This window comes from Piliocolobus tephrosceles, chromosome 9, assembly GCF_002776525.5.
Source record: "Piliocolobus tephrosceles isolate RC106 chromosome 9, ASM277652v3, whole genome shotgun sequence".
Classification (NCBI taxonomy): Eukaryota; Metazoa; Chordata; class Mammalia; order Primates; family Cercopithecidae; genus Piliocolobus; species Piliocolobus tephrosceles.
The window spans coordinates 69,793,890-69,814,054 of record NC_045442.1 but is presented as its reverse complement, the minus strand read 5'-3'; the positions used below and the strand labels follow the sequence as shown (position 1 = coordinate 69,814,054).

General features: G+C 43.9%; 1 protein-coding gene across 2 annotated transcripts in view; it reads left to right on the top strand.

Annotated features, from left to right (window-relative positions):
• Positions 1-6,862: 6,862 nt before the first annotated feature.
• ANXA7 (annexin A7) overlaps positions 6,863-20,165 on the top strand; it is a 36,781-nt gene continuing 23,478 nt past the window's right edge. For both annotated transcript variants that reach the window (XM_023204960.1, XM_023204958.1), the window contains exons 1-2: positions 6,863-8,049; positions 19,581-19,635. In XM_023204960.1, the coding sequence (XP_023060728.1) occupies positions 19,582-19,635 (54 nt within the window). In that variant the 5' untranslated portion in view covers positions 6,863-8,049; position 19,581. The remainder of the gene's footprint in view (positions 8,050-19,580; positions 19,636-20,165) is intronic.

The following is a 20,165-nucleotide window of genomic DNA, read 5'->3' as shown; positions in this document are numbered from 1 at the left end:
CTCGGCCTCCCAAAGTGCTGGGATTACAGGCTTGAGCCACCACGACCGGCCCGGAGTTACTTTTTATCCCCCATTCTATACCCCAATAAACTCAGTTTGAGGCTTCTTAAGTCACTTGTTTTATTTCCTGTTCACTGGCAAGTATTACTCATCTGCATATAACACCTCAAGACTGGAAGTTTCTCTCTTGCCAACAGAGTAATTAGCATCAGTTCTCTGGGTCTGCCACTCTGTCACACATTTGCCTCATGTCATCCTTTTCTTTTTCATTTCTTTTTTTCTTTTCTTTTTCTTTTTTTTTTTTCTGGAGACAGAGTCTTGCTCTATCACCAAGGCTGGAGTGCAGTGGCATTATCATAGCTCGTTGCAGCCTCAGACTCCTGGGCTCAAGCGATCCTTCTATTTCATTCTCTCAAGTAGTTGGGACTTACAGGTGCATACCACCACACCCAGCTAACTTTTTGTTTTTTCTAGAGACAGGGCCTCCTTGTGTTGCCCAGGCTGATCTCAAACTCCTGGGCTCAAGCAGTCCTCCCACCTTAGCCTCCCAGAGTGTTAGGATTACAGGCATGAGATACCGTGCCCAGCCAGTGTCATCCTTTTCTTATCATACTCTCAGGATTAGGACATTTCCTAGGTATTCATTCCTACAATCTTGCCATGACTGTCTCTCGCACACATACAGCCCATCACCCCAACACACATACACACTCTGTTGCCCACTCTAATAGGGATAATTTTAGAATTTCATATATTCATTCAAAACAGTACCTGTCATGCTACAGGTACAGTATTTCGGCTTTGGGGAGATTGAAAGGTGTATGAGACATGGTGTTTATTCTTAGGAAGGGAAATAATACGTATATGGAGATACCTTTATTGCAAGGTATAATATGGAGTAAGAAACATGAGAGAGGCTTCTGGTGCTAAGGAAATAGAGTGAAAAGAGATCATTTTGTTAAGTGACAGTGAAAATATTCTGAGTGGGAATTTTATGAAACAGAGCACAGGGCACTCAAGATGGAAGGAGCAACAGGACGGGAAGTTTGGAGGCAGAAAAGCCTATGAGATATTTGAAGGTACCTTTGGGGATTAGTATAAATTAAATCTGGAAGGTAGATTGAGATAAGATTATAGGAGTATTGTGGATTTTTGTAGATCTGAGTATGAATCCTGGGGCAGCCATCAAATTTTGTATTGCTGGGGAAGCTAAACTTCTCTAAGCCTTAGTTTCTTCATCTGTAAAATGGAGATAATACCAAGTACCCCAAATTAATACTGAAGTTAAACGAAAATGTTTGCAAAGTTGGAGAACTCACACATCCCAATTTCTTTCTTTCTTTTTTTTTCTTTTCTTTTTTTTTTTTGAGACAGAGTCTCCCTATTGCCCAGACTGGAATGCAGTGGTCCTATCCTGATTCACTGCGACCTTTGACCCCCCCACTCCCCCCACACCCCCAGCTCAAGTGATCCTCCCACCTCAGCCTCCCTAGTAGCTGGGACCACAAGTGCAAGCCACCACGCCCAGCCAATTTTTGTATTTTTTGTAGAGACAGGATTTTGTCATGTTGCCCAGATTGTTTTTGAACTCCTGAGCTCAAGAGATACACCCTCCTCAGCCTCCCAAAGTGCTGGGATTACAGACATGAGCCACTGTGCCTAGCCGCCAGTTCCAAAACCTATAATCATTATATACTTACAAGTTCAATATCGCTAATCTGAAAACCCAAAATGCTGCCGTGAGCATTTCCTTTGAGTGTTGTGTCGGCACTCCAAAAGTTTCAGGTTTTGGAACATTTTGGATCTCGGTACTCAAAAAGCTTTAGATTTTGGAGTATTTTGAATATCGGATTTTTGGATTAGGGATGCTTAACCTGTACAAAATAGTAGTAGTCAAGACAATGTGATACTAGCATAGAATCGACATATAGGTCAGTGCAATAGAATTGAGAATTGTCTTAGTCTGCTTGGGCTGCTGTAACAAAATACTGTAAACTGTGTGGCTTGTAAACATCAAATTTATTTTCCACATTTCTGGAAGCTGGAAAGTCCAAGATCAAGGCACTAGCAGATTTTCTGTCTGGGAGGGGCATGTTCTTACTCTGGAAGGGGTGACTGAGCTCACTCTTTCCTCTTTTACAAGGACCCTAATCCCACTCATGAGGGCTCTGCTCTCATGACCTAATCATTTCCCAAAGATCCCACCTCCTAAAGCCAGAGGTTAGGATTTCAACATGTGAATTTGTGTGTGTGTGTGTGTGTGTGGTGTATGTATGTGTATGTGTTGAAGTGGAGGAGGGTCACAAAACATTCAGACTGTAACAAGAATAGCAGGGCATAGTGGTTCATGCCTGTAGTCCCAGCACTTTGGGAGGTGGAGGCAAGCAGATTGTTTGAGCTCAGGAGCTTGAGACCAGTGTGGGCAGCATCCTGAAACCCTGTCTCTAAAAAAAATACAAAAAAACTTAGCTGGGCATGGTAACACATACCTGTAGTCCTAGCTACTTGAGGGGCTGAGGTGTGAGTATCGCTTGAGCCCAGGAGGTTGAGGCTGCAGTGAGCCAAGATTGCACCACTGCACTCCAGCCTGGGTGAAAAGTGAGAACCTGTCTCAAAAAAAGAAAAGAAAAGAAAAGAAAAAAAACCTTAACATTTATGGTCAACTGCTTTTTGACAAGGGTACATAAGCAATTAATTGGGAAAAGAACAGACTTTTCAACAAATAGTGCTGGGACAACTGGATATCCATGTGCAGAAGAATAAAGTTATACCCTCACCTCACACAATATACAGAGATTAACTCAAAATGGTTCAAATACCTAAAACAAACTCTTCAAAGAAAATAAAGGGTAAAATCTTCATGAACTTACATTGGGCAATGTTTTCTTAGATGTGACACCAAAAGCACAAGCAACCAAAATAAAAATAAATAAATTAGACTATCAAAATTTAAAATTTTGGGCCAGATGTGGTGGCTCACACCTGAAATCCCAACATTTTAGGAGGCAAAGACGGGAGGACTGCTTAAGCCCAGAAGTTCAAGATAAACCTAAGCAACATAGACCTATCTCTACAAAAAAGAAAAAATTAGCTGGGCGTGGTGGCGCACGCCTGTAGTCACACTACTTGGGAGGCTGAGATGGAAAGATCACTTGAGCCCTGGAGGCTGCAGTGAGCCATGATCACACTCCAGCCTGGGTGACAGAGCGAGATCCTGTCTCAAAAAAAAAAAAAAAAAAAGTGTAAAGAATGAGAGAAAATATTCACAAATTATATGTCTGATAAGGGACCTACAACTTAAAAGGACAGATAGATAACCCAGTTAAAAAATGGGCAAAGGATCTGAACAGACATTTCTCCAAAAAAGATGTACAAATGGCCAATAAGTACATGAAAAGATGCTCAACATCATCAATCGTTAAGGAATACAAATTACAATGAGATACCACTTCCTACCCACTACGGTGGCTATGATAAAAAAAGAGGTAGTAACAAGTGTTGATGAGGATCTGAAGAAATTGTAACCTTCATAACAGTGCTGGTGGGAATGTATGATGCAGCCAATTTGGAAAACAGTCTGGCAGTTCCTCAAACAGTTAAACATTGAGGGCCAGGTAATGATGACTCATGCCTGTAATCCCAGCACTTTGGGAGGCTGAGCTAGGAGTATTGCTTAAAGCCAGGAGTTTGAGACCAGCCTGGGCAATGAATCAAGACCCTGCCCCTTAAAAAAAAAAAAAAAAAAAAGTTAAAAATTGACTTACCATTTGACCCAGCAGTTTTGCTCATAGGTTTGTACCCATGAGAAATGAAATCATATATATATAAATATTCATAGCAGCATTATTCATGGTAGCCAAAAGATGAAAACAATGAAAATATCCATCAGCTTATGAATGGATAAGCAAAATGTGGTAAATCCTTTACAAAGAAATAGTATTTGACCATAAAAATAATGAAATACTGATTCATGCTACAATATGAAAGCCAATTACAAAAGACTACATTCTTTACAAGTGCATTTATGTGAAATGTTCAGAATAGACAAGTCTATGGAGACAAAGTAGATTAGTGGCTGCATGTGGAGGGGGAGTAGAGGGGTATTGGGGGTGATGGGTAAAGGGTATGGGATATAACCATTCTAAAATTAATTGTGGTGATAGATGCACAACTCTGAATGTACTAAGAATCATTGAATTGTACACATATGGGTGAATTATATTTCAATAAAGCTGTTACCAGATTTTTTTAATCTTAGAGAATGTAAAAAATAAGGATATTTAAATCCTTAACATAGTACCTAGCAAATAGTATGTCCTTAGTAGCTATTATTTGATAAATACCATTTTGAATTTTGCTCAGTAACATAGATTGAACTAGCCGTAGTGTGTAAGATGGTTTGGTAATGGAAAATCCAGTTAGGACACTACTGTCATGGTTTGGACAAGAAATAATGTAGGTGTCAGCTAAGATTATATCAGTAGGTATAGAGAGCAAGAGGTAATTTTTAACTACAAGTAAAGTAAATAGTGACATTTTGCAGGTAGAACAAGAAAGTAAAATCTATAGGATTTGTTTGCTGATTGTGATGGATGAAGGGTGATGTATCTGTCAGCCAGAATATAATTAGAAACTACACAGTAACAGGTGGCACAAAAACATCCAATTTAGTAGAATGGTGGTGATAGTACATAAAAGTCCAAATGCCTAGCTTATTGTCAAATGCTGATTCTAAGATGGCTTCTGCCCTTAATAGGAGACTGACAAAAGCAAGGACAATATAATGGAGTTATATTTTCTAAAGTCAGCATATGAAATGAAAAAAATATTTTCAAAACTACCTTTGAAAATCCTTTAGGGTAACACATGGGTTCTCTCAGTAGATCTATCAGAGCCAGTTTTTTCCAGTGTTGGAAATAAATCTATATTTGGCTGATCACCAGATGAAGTAGTTGGCTTGGATTTTGGAGACCCTATTGTAGTCAATCAGACAATTGTTTATCAAACACTCACTACTAGGCTCTAAAGATATCCCTGTTCTCAAGAAGCTTACATTCTAGTTGGGAACAGAAACAGTAAACACAGAATTTCAGATGCTTTTAAGTGGTATAAGGAAAATTAAATAATGAGCATAGCTGGTAGTGGTGGTTGTGCTGGTGGCAGCTACTAATGTTCAGGAAGTACCTCTCTGAGGAGATGACATTTTTTGTTGGTTTGAGACAGGGTCGGGCTCTGACGCCCAGGCTGGAGTGTAGTAGCGAGATCTTGGCTTACTACAGCCTCTGCCTCCCGGGTTCAAGTGGTTCTCCCCTGTGAGCACCCTAAGTAGTTGGGATTACAAGTGCACACTACTATGCCTGACTAATTTTTATATTTTTTGTAGAGATGGGGTCTCGCCATGTTGCCCAGGCTGGTCTCCAACTCCTGGGTTTAAGTGATCTGACTGCCTTGGGCCTCCCAAAGTGCTAGGATTACAGGCATGAGCCACTTCGCCCAGCCAGGAGACGACATTTGAGATGACACCATGGAGAACATTCCCAGTAGAAGCAATAGCAAGTGTAAAGGTCTTGAGAATCTCTGTTGCATTTGGTCACAAGCTTGGTATGTTTGGACCAAAGACCACTGTGTTCAGAAGTTAGTAATTAAGGAAAGTGAAGGCCAGGCATGGTGGCTCACGCCTGTAATCCCAGCACTTTGGGAGGCCAAGGCAGGCGGATCACAAGGTCAGGAGATCGAGACCATTCTGGCTAACACAGCGAAACCCCGTCTCTACTAAAAATACAAAAATTAGCTGGGTGTGGTGGCAGATGCCTGTAGTCCCAGCTACTCAGGAGGCTGAGGCAGGAGAATGGCGTTAACGCGGGAGGCGGAGCTTGCAGTAAACTGAGATTGTGCCACTGTACTCCTTTCAGCCTTGTCGACAGAGCGAGACTCTGTCTCAAAAAAAAAAAAAAAAAACTTAGCCCAGCGAGGTGGCGGACGCCTGTAATCCCAGCTACTTGGGAGGCTGAGGCAGGAGAATTGCTTGAACCCAGGAGGCAGAGGTTGCAATGAGCTGAGATCGTGCCATTTCACTCCAGCCTGGGCAACAGAATGAGACTATGTCTCAAAAAAACAAAAACAAACACAAAAAAACAGACTGACACAGTGGGATGTTCACATTAGAAGCATGATGCCTCTTATTTCACATGAACTCTGGGACATACGACGGCCTTCAGAGATGTTGACCCAGGCATGGTGGCTCATGCCTGTAATACACCCAGCACTTTGGGAGACTGAGGCAGGTGGATCGCTTGAGGCCAGGAGTTTGAGACCAGCCTGGCCAACATGGCGAAACCCCATCTGTACTAAAAATACAAAAAATTAGCTGGGCGTGGTGACATGCCTCCCAGCTACACGGGAGGCTGAGGCATTAGAATTGCTTGAACCCAGGAGGCAGAGTTTGCGGTAAGCCTAGATCGCGCCACAGCACTCCAGCCTGGGTGACAGAGCAAGACTCTGTCTCCAAAAACTTAAAAAATTTAAAAAGGTCCAGTTGACTCCAAAAAAGAAGATCAGGAAGAGTTTATTGGAGCAAGAGGGAGATGAGCAACCTTGGAAACAAGTCTAATTAGATGAATAATTGTTAAAAGATGAGCAGTGCTTTCTAAGCAGAGGTTGCAGGAGGGAAGGGTCTCCGATTCTGGAACGCCTTTTATGCCAGGAAGAAAGGATGAATTGAAAGGATGAAATGGCAAATGTCATGGTAGACTATTGGACTATTCCTGCAGCTCAGGAAAGTGGACTGGAAATAAGAGGTTTGGCAAATACCCTGTTACTGTGGTAATTAAGGCAGAGGGAGGGTTTGGAATGAGCTCACAAAGGGAACTCTGTAGAATGAACAGAGTAGGCTTCTCAGGCAATACTTAAATCCTGGAGGTCTCTGGGGTAGGTAGGACAGAAAATCCTGTTATTTTCCAGGTAGACAGACTTGGGCACCAGGGAATTAATGCTGGTCACCCAGAGAGTTGTGCAGTTTTGTCTACCATTGTTAAATGAGGCAGTGACCTGCCTCAAATACTTTTCACTCCACACACCTATTTGGAAGCCATGTATATTTTGCTTGCTCTTCCCATTTAAAATCGTAGTCCACTCTATTCCACCCCCATGAGGAAGCTTTTGGGTAGAAAAGTGTGTAGAGGAATAAGTTGATGTGCATCAGATGTGCAAACTTTAGTGTGCATCAGAACCACCTGGAGGACTTGTTAAACAGGTTGCTGGGCACCACTCGGGGAGTTTGATTCAGTAGGTCTAAGGTGGAGTTCAATAATCTGCATTACTAACACGTTTCCAGTATGATGATGATGCTGTTCCAGGGACGACACCCAGAAACTACCTTTTACCACTCTAAAAGGTAGCTGATTGGTTTTTGCTCTGTAATATAAATTCCTTAACGAGTTTAAAATATTGATCTGAGCCCTTGTAATTGCCTCAAATGTTTAATGCTAATGTGTGTTTAATGCTGTAGCCCACGAGGGGAGCCTACAACCACCTAACAACTCCCTTCGGGAGTGATTTTGATTAGTTCATCTACAGTTCCAACTAAGATTTCCCACAAATATTACTTTCACAGGAGGCTAACAAAAAACGCTGTGTTTGTCCCCAGAAAATACTTGGAGAACGGCATTTCAAAGGCGGAGAGGCTGCACCAGCCTCCCTGTCTCAGCCCTTCTCGACTGCCCACCACTGAAGGGGCCCCGGATACTCCCAGGACTGCTGCCACTTCCTAGGTGACTTGAGGCAGCCTTAAAAGGGATTGGCGCAGGGTCCTTGCGACAGATAAATGTGATTAAAAATCCGCTGGGCCACGCGAAGGGAGAGTCTCTCAGGTGGCGCCTAGGGGCGGGACTCAGAGCACGCTCCCCGCACCGCCCCCTCCGGCTTCGGGGGCGTTCCCGGCTGCAGCAGCCATCCTAACGGGCTCGCGAGACGCCCCGCCTTCTCTGGGCCCACCCCCGGCTCCATCTTGCGGGCGACCGGGTTGGGCTGTGACGCTGCTGCCGGGGTCAGGTGAGGAGCGGCGCCCCCTCCCCTTCCCACCTTGTCCGCCTCGGTGGTCTTGCCCTCGGCCTGCTCTGGGCGCCGCTGTCCCGGAGCTGGTGGGGAGCGTCTGAAGGGCCGTGTGGGCCTCCCGGGTGGCGGCGACCCGGTGTGCGCGTTTCGGAGCCGGGCTGCCGCAGGGTGTGTTGGGGTGGCGTGGGTGAGGCGGCTGGCGCGGCTTACGGGAAGCCCTTCGGTCCGTCTGGAAATCCCAGGGACCAGTGGCGCCCCGCCCTCGGGCAGGTGGAGGGGCTGAGGCCGGAGAGTGGCCCAGCCGCCTCGCGGGAGGCTAAGTAGGGAAACGCACGGGCAGTGCTGAAAGCCGTCTGGCTGGTGGTGGCTGTACTTTCCGGTGACACAGCGAATTTAGGGAAACTTGGGAAATTTTTACTGTGCTTAGTGAACCATAGGACAGAATGCACCAGGCCAAGGTTGTACACTGGTTCTCGTTTACAGTTCTTGGAAGCTCTTCTAGGATAGCGTTCCATAATTAATTCCTGTTCCCCGACCAGCGGTAAATGTGTGTTGAAATTAGCTCGTCCTGTGCAAAAACTGCCCAAGGAAACCAAGGTGCAGAGGTAGATGGCTGATGTCCACCCTAAAGTGACAGACATGACGCTGTTATCTTCCGACTGCCGTAAATGCCATAATTTTTGCCAGCTGATAGCCAGCTAATCTGCTAAATGTGTCCGAATATGTGAGTGTAATGAGTTACCTTCCAGGTAAGGAAAGTTTCAAGCACTAAATAGGTAGAAGAGATAATTTTGGACACTGCAAACTTTCAGTCCTCACTGGTGGGTGACTACCTACCTGTCCGTGCAGAAGACTAGCCATGCCTCCACGTTCTTTCTCCAAGTCGCTGACTGATTTAAATGATCCTACCAGACCTAGAGGCCGGTTTTGCAAAATTGTATTCGCTGTTGCGCGTTATCTTCAGTCACCCTTCCTGTTTCGTGTATTTTTTATTTTCCCATAAATTTGCAACAGCTGCCTCTTGGTTTCCTGGGCTTCATGCCATCTATGAGAAACGGTGAGACCCAGCCCTCTTACTGACTCACTGGGTGGGGATGGTTTGGAAAACCAAAAATGATTTTCTAGTCTTTTAAAAGTGGTTGCTAACAGAGAATGTTAAAAAAAAAAAAAGGCCGGGTGCGGTGGCTCATGCTTGTGATCCCAGCGCTTTGGGAGTCCGAGGCGGGAGGATCACGAGGTCAGGAGGAGTTCGAGACCAGCTTGACCAACACGGTGAAACCCCGTCTCTACTTAAAAATACAAAAATTAGCTGGGCGTGGTGGTGTGCGCCTGTAATCCCAGCTACTCTGGAAGCTGAGGCAGGAGAGTCACTTGAACCCCGGAGGCGGGGGTTGCAGTGAGCTGAGATCTCCACTGCACTGCAGCCTGATCGGCAGAGAGACTGTCCCCCCAAAAAAACAAAAAACAAGGCCGGGCACAGTGGCTCACGCCTGTAATTCCAGCACTTTGGGAGGCCGAGGCGGGTGGATCACGAGGTCAGGATGTCAAGACCATCCCGGTTAACACGGGGAAATCCCGTCTCTACTAAAAATACAATCCAAAATTGCCCGGCGTGGTGGCGGGCGCCTGTAGTCCCAGCTACTCGGGAGACTGAGGGAGGAGAATGGCATGAACCCGGGAGGCGGAACTTGCAGTAAGCTGAGATTGTGCCACTGCATACCAACCTGGGCGACAGAGTGAGATTCCCTCTCAAAAAAAAAACAAAAAAACTCTAGACTTACTATTCATTTGGGCAAAGTTGAGAACTTTTTTGAGTCACTCTGGGTGTTATTTAGCTTTTTACAAAAACGTTTAAAACCTGCCTCTTGAATAAATGATATATGAACAATTCTAAAAGGGCTAAAGTACATTGAAAAGTAAAGTCTTTGCCGGTGCAGTGACTCACGCCTGTAATCTCAGCACTTTGGGAGGCCGAGGCGGGCAGATCAGGAGATCAGGAGATCGAGACCATCCTGGCTAACACAGTGAAAGCCCGTCTCTACTAAAAATACAAAAATTAGCCGGTCCTGGTGACACGCGCCTGTAGTCCCAGCTGCTCTGGAGGCTGAGGCACAAGAATCTCTTGAACCCAGGAGGCGGAGGTTGCAGTGAGCTGAGATCACACCACTGCACTCCAGCCTGGCAACAGAGTGAGACTCCATCTCAAAAAAAAAAAAAAGAGTGAGAGAGAAAAGTAAATAGTCTTCTCCATTGTGTCCCAGTTCTTCATCCAGGAGGCAGTCACTGTTTTCTACTTCCTTGAGTGTCCTTTCAGGGATATTCTATAGGTCCAAATCAGTACATTTTTTACACATATGGCTGCACACTATGCAGTTTTTCCCTTTGCCTTTTTTTTTTCATTGATATGTGTTACAGATGGTTTCATATATGGGTAAAAAAAACAAAGCTGCCTCCTTTTTAATAACCACATAACACCTCCTTGTATGGCTATCCATAATCTGTTTCACCTGTCCCTCCTTTTTAAAAATTTCAGCAGTGGCCCGGCACAGTGACTCACGCCTGTAATTCCAGAATTTTGGGAAGCCGAGGTGGGTGGATCACCTGAGGTCAGGAGTTGGAGACCAGCCTGGCCAACATGGTGAAACCGTGTCTCTACTAAAAATACAAAATTTAGCCGGGTGTGGTGGCACGTGCTTGTAGTCCCAGCTACTTGGGAGGCCGAGACAAGAGAATCGCTTGAACCTGGGAGGTGGAGGTTGCAATGAGCGGAGATCATGCCACTGCACTCCAGCCTGGATGATAGAGCAAGACTCCATCTCCAAAAAAAATGAAAGATAAAATTTCAACAGCTTTTGGAGTACAAGTGGTTTTTTGTTACATGGATGAATTATATGGTGGTGAATTCTGAGATTTGAGTCACCCAAGTAATGTACATTGTACCTAATGTGTAGTTTTTATTCCTAGCCCCCTTTCATCCTCCCTTTCTGAGTCTCTAAAGTCCATTATAACACTTCATACCTATGCCTTTGCATACTCATAGCTTAGCTTCCACCTATAATGTGAGAACATACGGCTTTTGGTTTTCCACCCCTGTGTTACTTCACCTAGAAAAATTGCCGCCAGCTTAATCGAAGTTGCTGCAAAAGACATTATTTTGTTCCTTTTAGTGGCTGAGTAGTATTCCGTGGTTTATGTATACCACATTTTCTTTATCCACTCAGTTGATGGGCACTTAGGTTGATTCCACATCTTTGCAGTTGTGAATTGTGCTGCTATAAATATACATGTGCAAAAGTCTTTTTCATATAATGACTCCCTTTCCTTTGGGTAGATACCCAGCAATGGAATTTCTGGGTGGAATGGTAAATCTATTTTTAGCTCTTTAAGGAGTCTCCATACTGCTTTCTGTAGAGGCTGTATAGCAGTGTAATAAGTGGTCCCTTTTCCCCACATCCACACCAACATCTATTGTGTTTTGACTTTTTCTTTTTTTGAAACTGAGTCTTGCTCTTGTTGCCCAGGCTGGAGTACAGTGGTGCCATCTCGACTCACCCCAACCTTTGCCTCCCAGATTCAAGCAATTCTTCTAACTCAGCCTCCTGAGTAGCTGGGATTACAGGCATGTGCCACCATGCCCAGCTAATTTTGTATTTTTAGTAGAGACGGGTTTCTCCATGCTGGTCAGGCTAGTCTCAAACTCCAGACCTCTTCAGGTGATCTGCCCGCCTCAGCCTCACAAAGTGCTGGGATTACACATGTGGACTACCGTGCCGGGCCCTTTTTTTGACTTTTTAATAATGACCATTCCTGTAGAAGCAAGGTGGTATCTCATTGTGGTTAATTTGCATTTCCCTGATGATTAATGATGTTGAACATTTATTTCATGTTTGTTGGCCATTTGTATATCTTCTTTTGAGAAATGTCTATTCATGTCCTTTGCTCAGTTTTTAATGCAATTGTTTTTTTTTTCTTTTGATTTCAGTTCCTTGTAGATTCTGGATACTAGTCCTTTGTTGGATGCATGATTTACAAATATTTTCTCCCATTCTGTTGGTGGTCTGTTTACTCTGTTTATTTCTTTTGCTGTGCAGAAGCTTTTTAATTAGGTCCCATCTATTTATTTTTGTTTTTGCTGCATTTGCTTTTGGGGTCTTAGTCATGAATTCTTTGCCTAGGCCAGTGTTTAGAAGACTGTTTCCAATGTTCTAGAATTTTTATAGTTTCAGGTCTTATATTTAAATCTTTTATCAACTTGAGTTGATTTTTGTATAGGGTGATAGATAGGGATCCAGTTTCATTCTTCATGTGGCTTGCCAGTTTTCCCAGCATCGTTTATTAAATAGGGTGTCCATTCCCCAACTTTTGTTTTTGTGTGCTTTGTCAAAGAGCAGTTGGCTGTATGTATTTGGCTTTTTTTCTGGGTTCTCTATTTTGTTCCATTGGTCTGTGTGCCTACTTTTATACCAGTACCATGCTGGGCCGGGCGCGGTGGCTCAAGCCTGTAATCCCAGCACTTTGGGAGGCCAAGACGGGCGGATCACAAGGTCAGAAGATCGAGACCATCCTGGCGAACACGGTGAAACCCCGTTTCTACTTAAAAAATACAAAAAACTAGCCAGGCGAGGTGGCGGGCGCCTGTAATCCCAGCTACTTGGGAGGCTGAGGCGCAGAATGGCGTAAACCCGGGAGGCGGAGCTTGCAGTGAGCTGAGATCCAGCCACTGCACTCCAGCCTGGGCGACAGAGCAAGACTCCGTCTCAAAAAAAAAAAAAAAAAAAAAAGAATGGCTTAGGCAAAGGAATGCTGGGAATAGTTCAAGTGTTAGAGATTTCACGTTGACACGGGTTAGGTGTTGGTAAGAAATGAGTTAAATAGATAAATAGAGGCTGGATGCGGTGGCTCATGCCTGTAATCCTAGCACTTTGGGAGGCTGAGGCAGGTGGATCTCTTGAACCCAGGAGTTCAAGATCAGCCTGGGCAGCATGACGAAACCCCGTCTTTACTAAAAATACAAAAAATTAGCCAGGTATGGTGGTGTGCACCTGTAGTCTCAGCTCTTCGGGAGACTGAGATAAGAGGATCATCTGAGTCCAGGAAATCAAGGCTGCAGTGAGCTGATGTTGCACTACTATACTCCAGCCTGGGCAATAGAGCAAGAAACCATCTCAAAAATATATATATAATAATAATAATTGGAGCCAGTACTAAGGAGACCTGAATATCAGGCCAATTAATTTTCATTTGATACTCCAGCAGTAGTCATTGATGATTTTTGAGCTGAAGAGCAGTTTGCTGAAAGAGTAGCATTTTAGGAAAGTTTAACTAGTGACAGTATCTGAGAAAATTGGGAGGGTGAGAGAGTATAAGCAAGAATATAAACAGAGGAGTTTTAATAAGATAGGCATCAAGTGATGAAACTTGGTCTGAGTATATGACCATGAGAACAGAAATTACAAGAGAGGCATTTCAAAAGATGGATAGAAAAATGCTGGGTTTTGGCCAGACATGGTAGCTTATGCCTGTGATCCCAGCTCTTTGGGAGGCCGAGGCAGGCAGATCACCTGAGGTCAGGAGTTCGAGACCAGCCTGGCCAACATGGCGAAACCCCCTCTCTACTGAAATACAATAAGCCAGCGTGGTGGTGGGTGCCTGTAATCCCAGTTACTCAGGAGGCTGAGGCAGGAGAATCACTTGAACCCAGGAGGTGGAGGTTGCAGTGAGCTGAGATCACGCCACTGCACTCCAGCTGGGGCAACTAAAGCGGAACTCTGTCTCAAAAAAAAAAAAAGGAAGAAGATAAAAATACTGGGTTTCTTACTATACTGGAATATTAGGTAATTTAAGTAGTGGTGCTGTTGACAGATAAAGGATGTTAAGAGTGGTGTGGTGGAGAATGATGAGTATTTTATTCTACACATACAGACGTCCTCCTAACTGACTTCTGTCTTAATTTGCTCCTTAGTCTGTTTTGGTGATCCTCCACCTCACAGTTACATCCCACCTTTTGCCTTGCAAATAACATTGTTCTACTTTCTTGCCTATCTGTGTCTAGCACCTTTACAAACCTAGTTTAAACCTTTGATCATTCACTCTCCACTTGTAGCAATGTTTTCTTGTAGATGCCAAAAAAGTGATTACTGACTTTATATAGATATATTTGCCAGGTATATTATATCTGATCACTAATAGTATTTTAGATTTTTTTGTTGTTGTTGAAACAGAGTTTTGCCCTATTGCCCAGGGTAGAGTGCAGTGGCGTGATCTCGGCTCAAGTGATTCTCTGGCATCAGCCTCCTGAATAGCTGGGATTACAGGCACATGCCACCATGCCTGGCTAATTTTTGTATTTTTAGTAGAGACAGCGGTTCACCATGTTGGCCAGGCTGATCTTGAACTCCCGACCTCAGGTGATCCACCTGCCTCAGCCTCCCAAAGTGCTGGGATTATGGGCGTGAGCCACCGCACCCAGCCTTTTTTTTTGGGGGGGGACAGAGGTTTGCTCTGTGGCCCAGGCTGGAGTGCAGTAGTGCAATCTTGGCTCACTGCAACCTCCGCCTCCCAGGTTCAAGTGATTCTCCTGCCTCAGCCTTCCAAGTAGCTGGGACTACAGGCACGTGCCACCACGCCCGGCTAATTTTTTGTATTTTTTGTAGAGATGGAGTTTCATTGTGTTAGCCTGGATGGCCTCAGTCTCCTGGCCTTGTGATCCTCCTCCTCAGCCTCCCAAAGTGTTGGGATTACAGGCGTGAGCCACAGTGCCCAGCCCTAATTTTTGTATTTTTAATAGAGGCAGGGTTTCACCATGTTGGTCAGGCTGGTCTCTGACCTCAAGTGATCCACCGGCATTGGCCTCCCAAGGTGCTGAGATTACAGACGTGAGCTACTGCGCCTCGCCGTATTTTAGATTTGATCAGGCTAAGAGGGTATTCTTTTGAATGTTTGTTTTTTCTCTGTTTATTTGCATTTGCTTTAGGTTAATAGTGTTTTCTTCAAATGCAGAAGATATATGTATATATATAGGGATATTTGTTTTTAACCACACTAGCTCCATTTATTTTACATGAGCCATCTTTTCAAAAATGGACAGGAGAGTGTAATGAATCCCATGTACTCATCACCCAGCGTGAACAGTTATCAACTCCTGATTGCTTATTATGTCTAAATTCCTGCACTATATTATATATAATATTCCTGCATATTATTTTGACACAATCCCTGACATATCATTTTGTCTGTAAATATTTAGTGTTTATCTCTAAAAGATCAGAATACTTGATGAATATCATAATACCATTATCACACCTAAAAAAACAGTAATGTCTTAACATCACTTGATGTGCAGGTTATTGTTTACTTTTCCAAATGGAAATGAGTACCTTTTGAAGAACATAACTTTCTTTCTTTTTTTTTTTTTTTTTTTGAGACGGAGTCTTGCTCTGTCGCCCAGGCTGGAGTGCAGTGGCCGGATCTCAGCTCACTGCAAGCTCCGCCTCCCAGGTTTATGCCATTCTCCTGCCTCAGCCTCCCGAGTAGCTGGGACTACAGGCGCCCGCCACCTCGCCCAGCTAGTTTTTTGTATTTTTTAGTAGAGACGGGGTTTCACCATGTTAGCCAGGATGGTCTGGATCTTCTGACCTCGTGATCCGCCCGTCTCGGCCTCCCAAAGTGCTGGGATTACAGGCTTGAGCCACCGCGCCCGGCCTGAAGAACATAACTTTCAAACTTTCTGGTACAGACTGCAGTTTTTAAAAGATGTTTCCAGTGTTATGTTTGCTGATCAGAAGACTATCAACTTTTGATCACCATTATCATCACAGAATAGATAATATATGAATGCCTCCTTAATCTCAGACTAACCACACTCTACCACCCTACTTTCTTTTTCCATCAGAAAGCATTTTAATTTTAAAATTAGTCTAAGTCTAATAAAATTGAGAAGGTAAATATACTGAAAGTGTTATAATGAATAAATAAAAGCCAAACTTTGTGCTAATTATTTTTTAATATTCTTGCATTATATATCACAGTTCTCTGTGATCATAGCAGTTAACATTTATTGAGGACTTAATTTATTCCAAGCACTGCTAAATGCTTTGCCTGTGTTCTTTTACTTAATTCTTACAACAACATCCTTAAGTAGGTACGTTCACGTCCCATTTTATAGGTGAAGAAATGAAGGCCTAAAAAGGCTAAGTAACTTCTTTTGAGAAGCTAAGTAACTTGCCCATATTGACACAGCTAGAAATCCAGGATGTTAGATGGAAAATTCTGTTGGTAGTGCTGGTGAAAATGCAAATTGGTACAACCCCTGTGGAGGGGAATTGGGCAGTATCACCTTCACCTTTACCCCTTGTCTCAGCAATGCCATTTCTAGGAATATTCCCCAAAGATAATATTGGCAAAATATACAGAGAGGTACCTGTACACGGCTGATCATTGCAAGACTAATAGTTAAAGGACTAGAAATAACTCAGATGTCTGCCATTAAATAAGCCATGATGTAGCCACACACTGAAGTACTATGTAGTTGTGTTTTTTGTTTGTTTTTTTTTTTAAGGTACACGGTGTCACTCTGTTGCCCAGGCTGGAGTGCAGTGGTGCGATCCTAGCTCACTGCAGCCTTGAAGTCTTGGGCTCAAGTGATCTTCCTGCCCAGGCTTCTGAATAACTGGCACTACAGGTGCACACCACCATGCCTGGCTAATTATTTTACTTTTTGTAGAGATGAGGTCTCTCTTTGTTGCCCAGGCTGATCTCAAACTCCTGGCCGCAAGAGATTCTACTGCTTCAGCCTTCCAAAGTGCTGGGATTTATAGGCATGAGCCACTGTGCCTGGCCTATGTTGTTGTTTTTAAAAAGGACTGAAGACTATAGATGATGGCCATAATAAGAGAAAAAAGCCAGTAAAGAAACAGAGTATGGGCCAAGAGCAGTGGCTCATGCCTGTAATCCTAGCACTTTGGGAGGCCGAGGCGGGTGGATCACCAGGTTAGTAGTTCAAGACCAGCCTGGCCAAGATGGTGAAACCCCATCTCTACTAAAAATACAAAAAGTAGCTGGGCGCGGTGGCAGTCGCCTGTAATCCCAGCTACTCAGGAGGCTGACACAGGAGAATCGCTTGAACCCAAGGGATGGAGGTCGCAATGAGTTGAGATCATGCCACTGTACTCCAGCCTGGGTGACAGAGTGAGTCTCAAAAAAAAAAAAAAAAAAATGTTTTATGTAAGAATGGAATGGGGATACAAATATAGACATATCAGCTTATGTACTTAAAGACAGGTAGATAAACTGTAAAAGTAATCATATGTAGGAGATAGTAAGGGACAGGGTTGGAAGTTAACAGGTTTCTGAACATATCTTGTTTTATAGATATGACTTTAGAATCCAGAAAATGTTTTATATAATTATAAAACTAAATCAAAAAATTTTAAAACCGTAAAAGTCAAAAGCAAAATGAAACAAATGGACCTAATATGTGTCAAATTGATAGCATAACTACACAGGAATAATTTTCAAAGTGTCATTAAAACAGTAATTTGGGGCTGGGCTCTGTGGCTCATGCCTGTAATCCCAGCACTTTGAGAAGCTGAGGCAGGCAGATCACTTGAGTTCAAGACCAGCCTGGGCAATATGGTGAAACCCCATCTCTACAAAAAAATACAAAAATTAGCCGGGCGCGGTGGCTCAAGCCTGTAATCCCAGCACTTTGGGAGGCCTAGATGGGTGGATCACGAGGTCAGGAGTTCGAGACCATCCTGGCTAACACGGTGAAACCCCGTCTCTACTAAAAATACAAAAAACTAGCCGGGCGAGGTGGCGGGCGCCTGTAGTCCCAGCAACTCAGGAGGCTGAGGCAGGAGAATGGCGTGAACCCAGGAGGCGGAGCTTGCAGTGAGCTGAGATCTGGCCACTGCACTCCAGCCTGGGCGACAGAGCGAGACTCCGTCTCAAAAAAAAAAAAAAAAAAAAAAAAAAATTTACCAGGCATGGTGGTGCGCACCTGTGGTCCCAGCTACGGCAGGGGGTGTTGAGGTGGGAGGATCACTTGATCCCAGGAGGTAGAGGCTGCAGCAAGCTGTGATTGCACTGCTGTACTCCAGCCTGGGTGACAGAGCAACACCGTGTCTCAAAAATAAAAAGTTTAAAAAAAGAAAGCTAGAGTTTAATCCACGTATATGTGACTCCAGAATGTTAACTCCTAACCATTGTACCATTGTTTCCCATAATGTGGTTACATCACCATATGAGGGGATTTCTGTGGCACCTAGAAAGGACTTTTTATTGTAATAGCTAAGTATTTATTTTAATATTACGTTCTGTTTGTGGTAAGAAAACTACTGGAAGTTTTCCATTTAGAAGTTTTCCATTTAAAAGTATGACCTGAGGTTAGGCATTCAAGACCAGCCTGGCCAACATGGTGAAACCCATCTCTACTAAAAATACAAAAAAATAGCTGAGCATGGTGGCAGACACCTGTAATCCCAGCTACTCGGGAGGGTGAGGCAGGAGAATCACTTGGACCCCGGAGGCAGAGGTTGCAGTGAGCTGAGATCATGCCACTACACTCCAGCCTGGGCAACAGGGCAAGATTCCATTTCCAAAAAAAAAAAGAGAGTTGGCCGGGCGCGGTGGCTCAAGCCTGTAATCCCAGCACTTTGGGAGGCCGAGACGGGCGGATCACGAGGTCAGGAGATCGAGACCATCCTGGCTAACACGGTGAAACCCCGTCTCTACTAAAAAAATACAAAAAACTAGCCGGGCGAGGTGGCGGGCGCCTGTAGTCCCAGCTACTCGGGAGGCTGAGGCAGGAGAATGGCATAAACCCGGGAGGCGGAGCTTGCAGTGACCTGAGATCTGGCCACTGCACTCCAGCCTGGGCGGCAGAGCGAGACTCCGTCTCAAAAAAAAAAAAAGAGAAAAGAAGAATAGTTCATAAATAATAGTAGTGGTAGAATTGAGATGTGACAAAAATTGTATGTCATGACAAAGTTGGAACCTTTGCTAGGCTGTACTGATTCCATTGGTGTGAATAATGAAATAAGCCTTTAATAAGCTTTGCTTATATCCCTAATATCCATATTTTAATTTTATGCCAGACTTTTGAAAAGAGAAATATTTTGCAGAAAACCGTGTGTGTGTGTGTGTGTATATATCTATATGTTTTCAAAGGCCTTAACCATTATAAGAAATTACAGGCCCGGCACGGTGGCTCACACCTGTAATCCCAGCACTTTGGGAGGCCGAGGCGGGTGGATCACCAGGTCAAGGGATTGAGACCATCCTGGCCAACGTGGTGAAACTCCATCTCTACTAAAAATACAAAAATTAGCTGGACGTGGTGGTGTGCACCTGTAGTCCCAGCTACTTGGGAGGCTGAGGTAGGAGAATCGCTTGAACCTGGGAGGCAGAGGTTGCAGTGAGCCGAAATCATGCCACTGCACTCTAGCCTGGTGACAGAGCAAGACACCGTCTCACAAAAAAAAAAAAAAAAAAAAACTTACAGAGGACCTTTTTTATTGTTGTTACAGAATGTCATACCCAGGCTATCCCCCAACAGGCTACCCACCTTTCCCTGGATATCCTGTAAGTATTGCTACTTAATACCTCACATCCTTAAAACAGGTGGTGTTTGGTACTGGCCATGTCAGATCTTACCGATATGCTAGAGCAGGGGTCGTAAATTCAGATGCTCACAGGTACTGAGTAGAACAAGTGAGCGAAGGCAGTTGTGTGGGGGACTAGAGAGGTCTTGCTTTATCTATTGAAAGCTGGCAGGTGCTTAGCACCAGCCCTGTGTAGCCATGGAGGGAGGCACACTTAGCTTTGCTAGATACTCCAGCCTTTCAAGTAAAGCCAGAACTTGGGTTCTATATGAAATTGTCCACAGTTTCAAAACTTAGGAGTTATTTTTAAAAAATGTTAACTGCTGTATGAGCCAATAAAACATGGATGTAAGCAAAATCCATCCCATGAATCACTGGTTCTTTTTTTTTTTTTTTTTAATACCCTTGACCGTTGTGTTAGAATGTTTAAAATAATTAATGGCTTGGCTTGACCCAGAGATAAATTGCAGTGGATTTATAATTCTTAGACTTGGAGTACATTTTATAAAC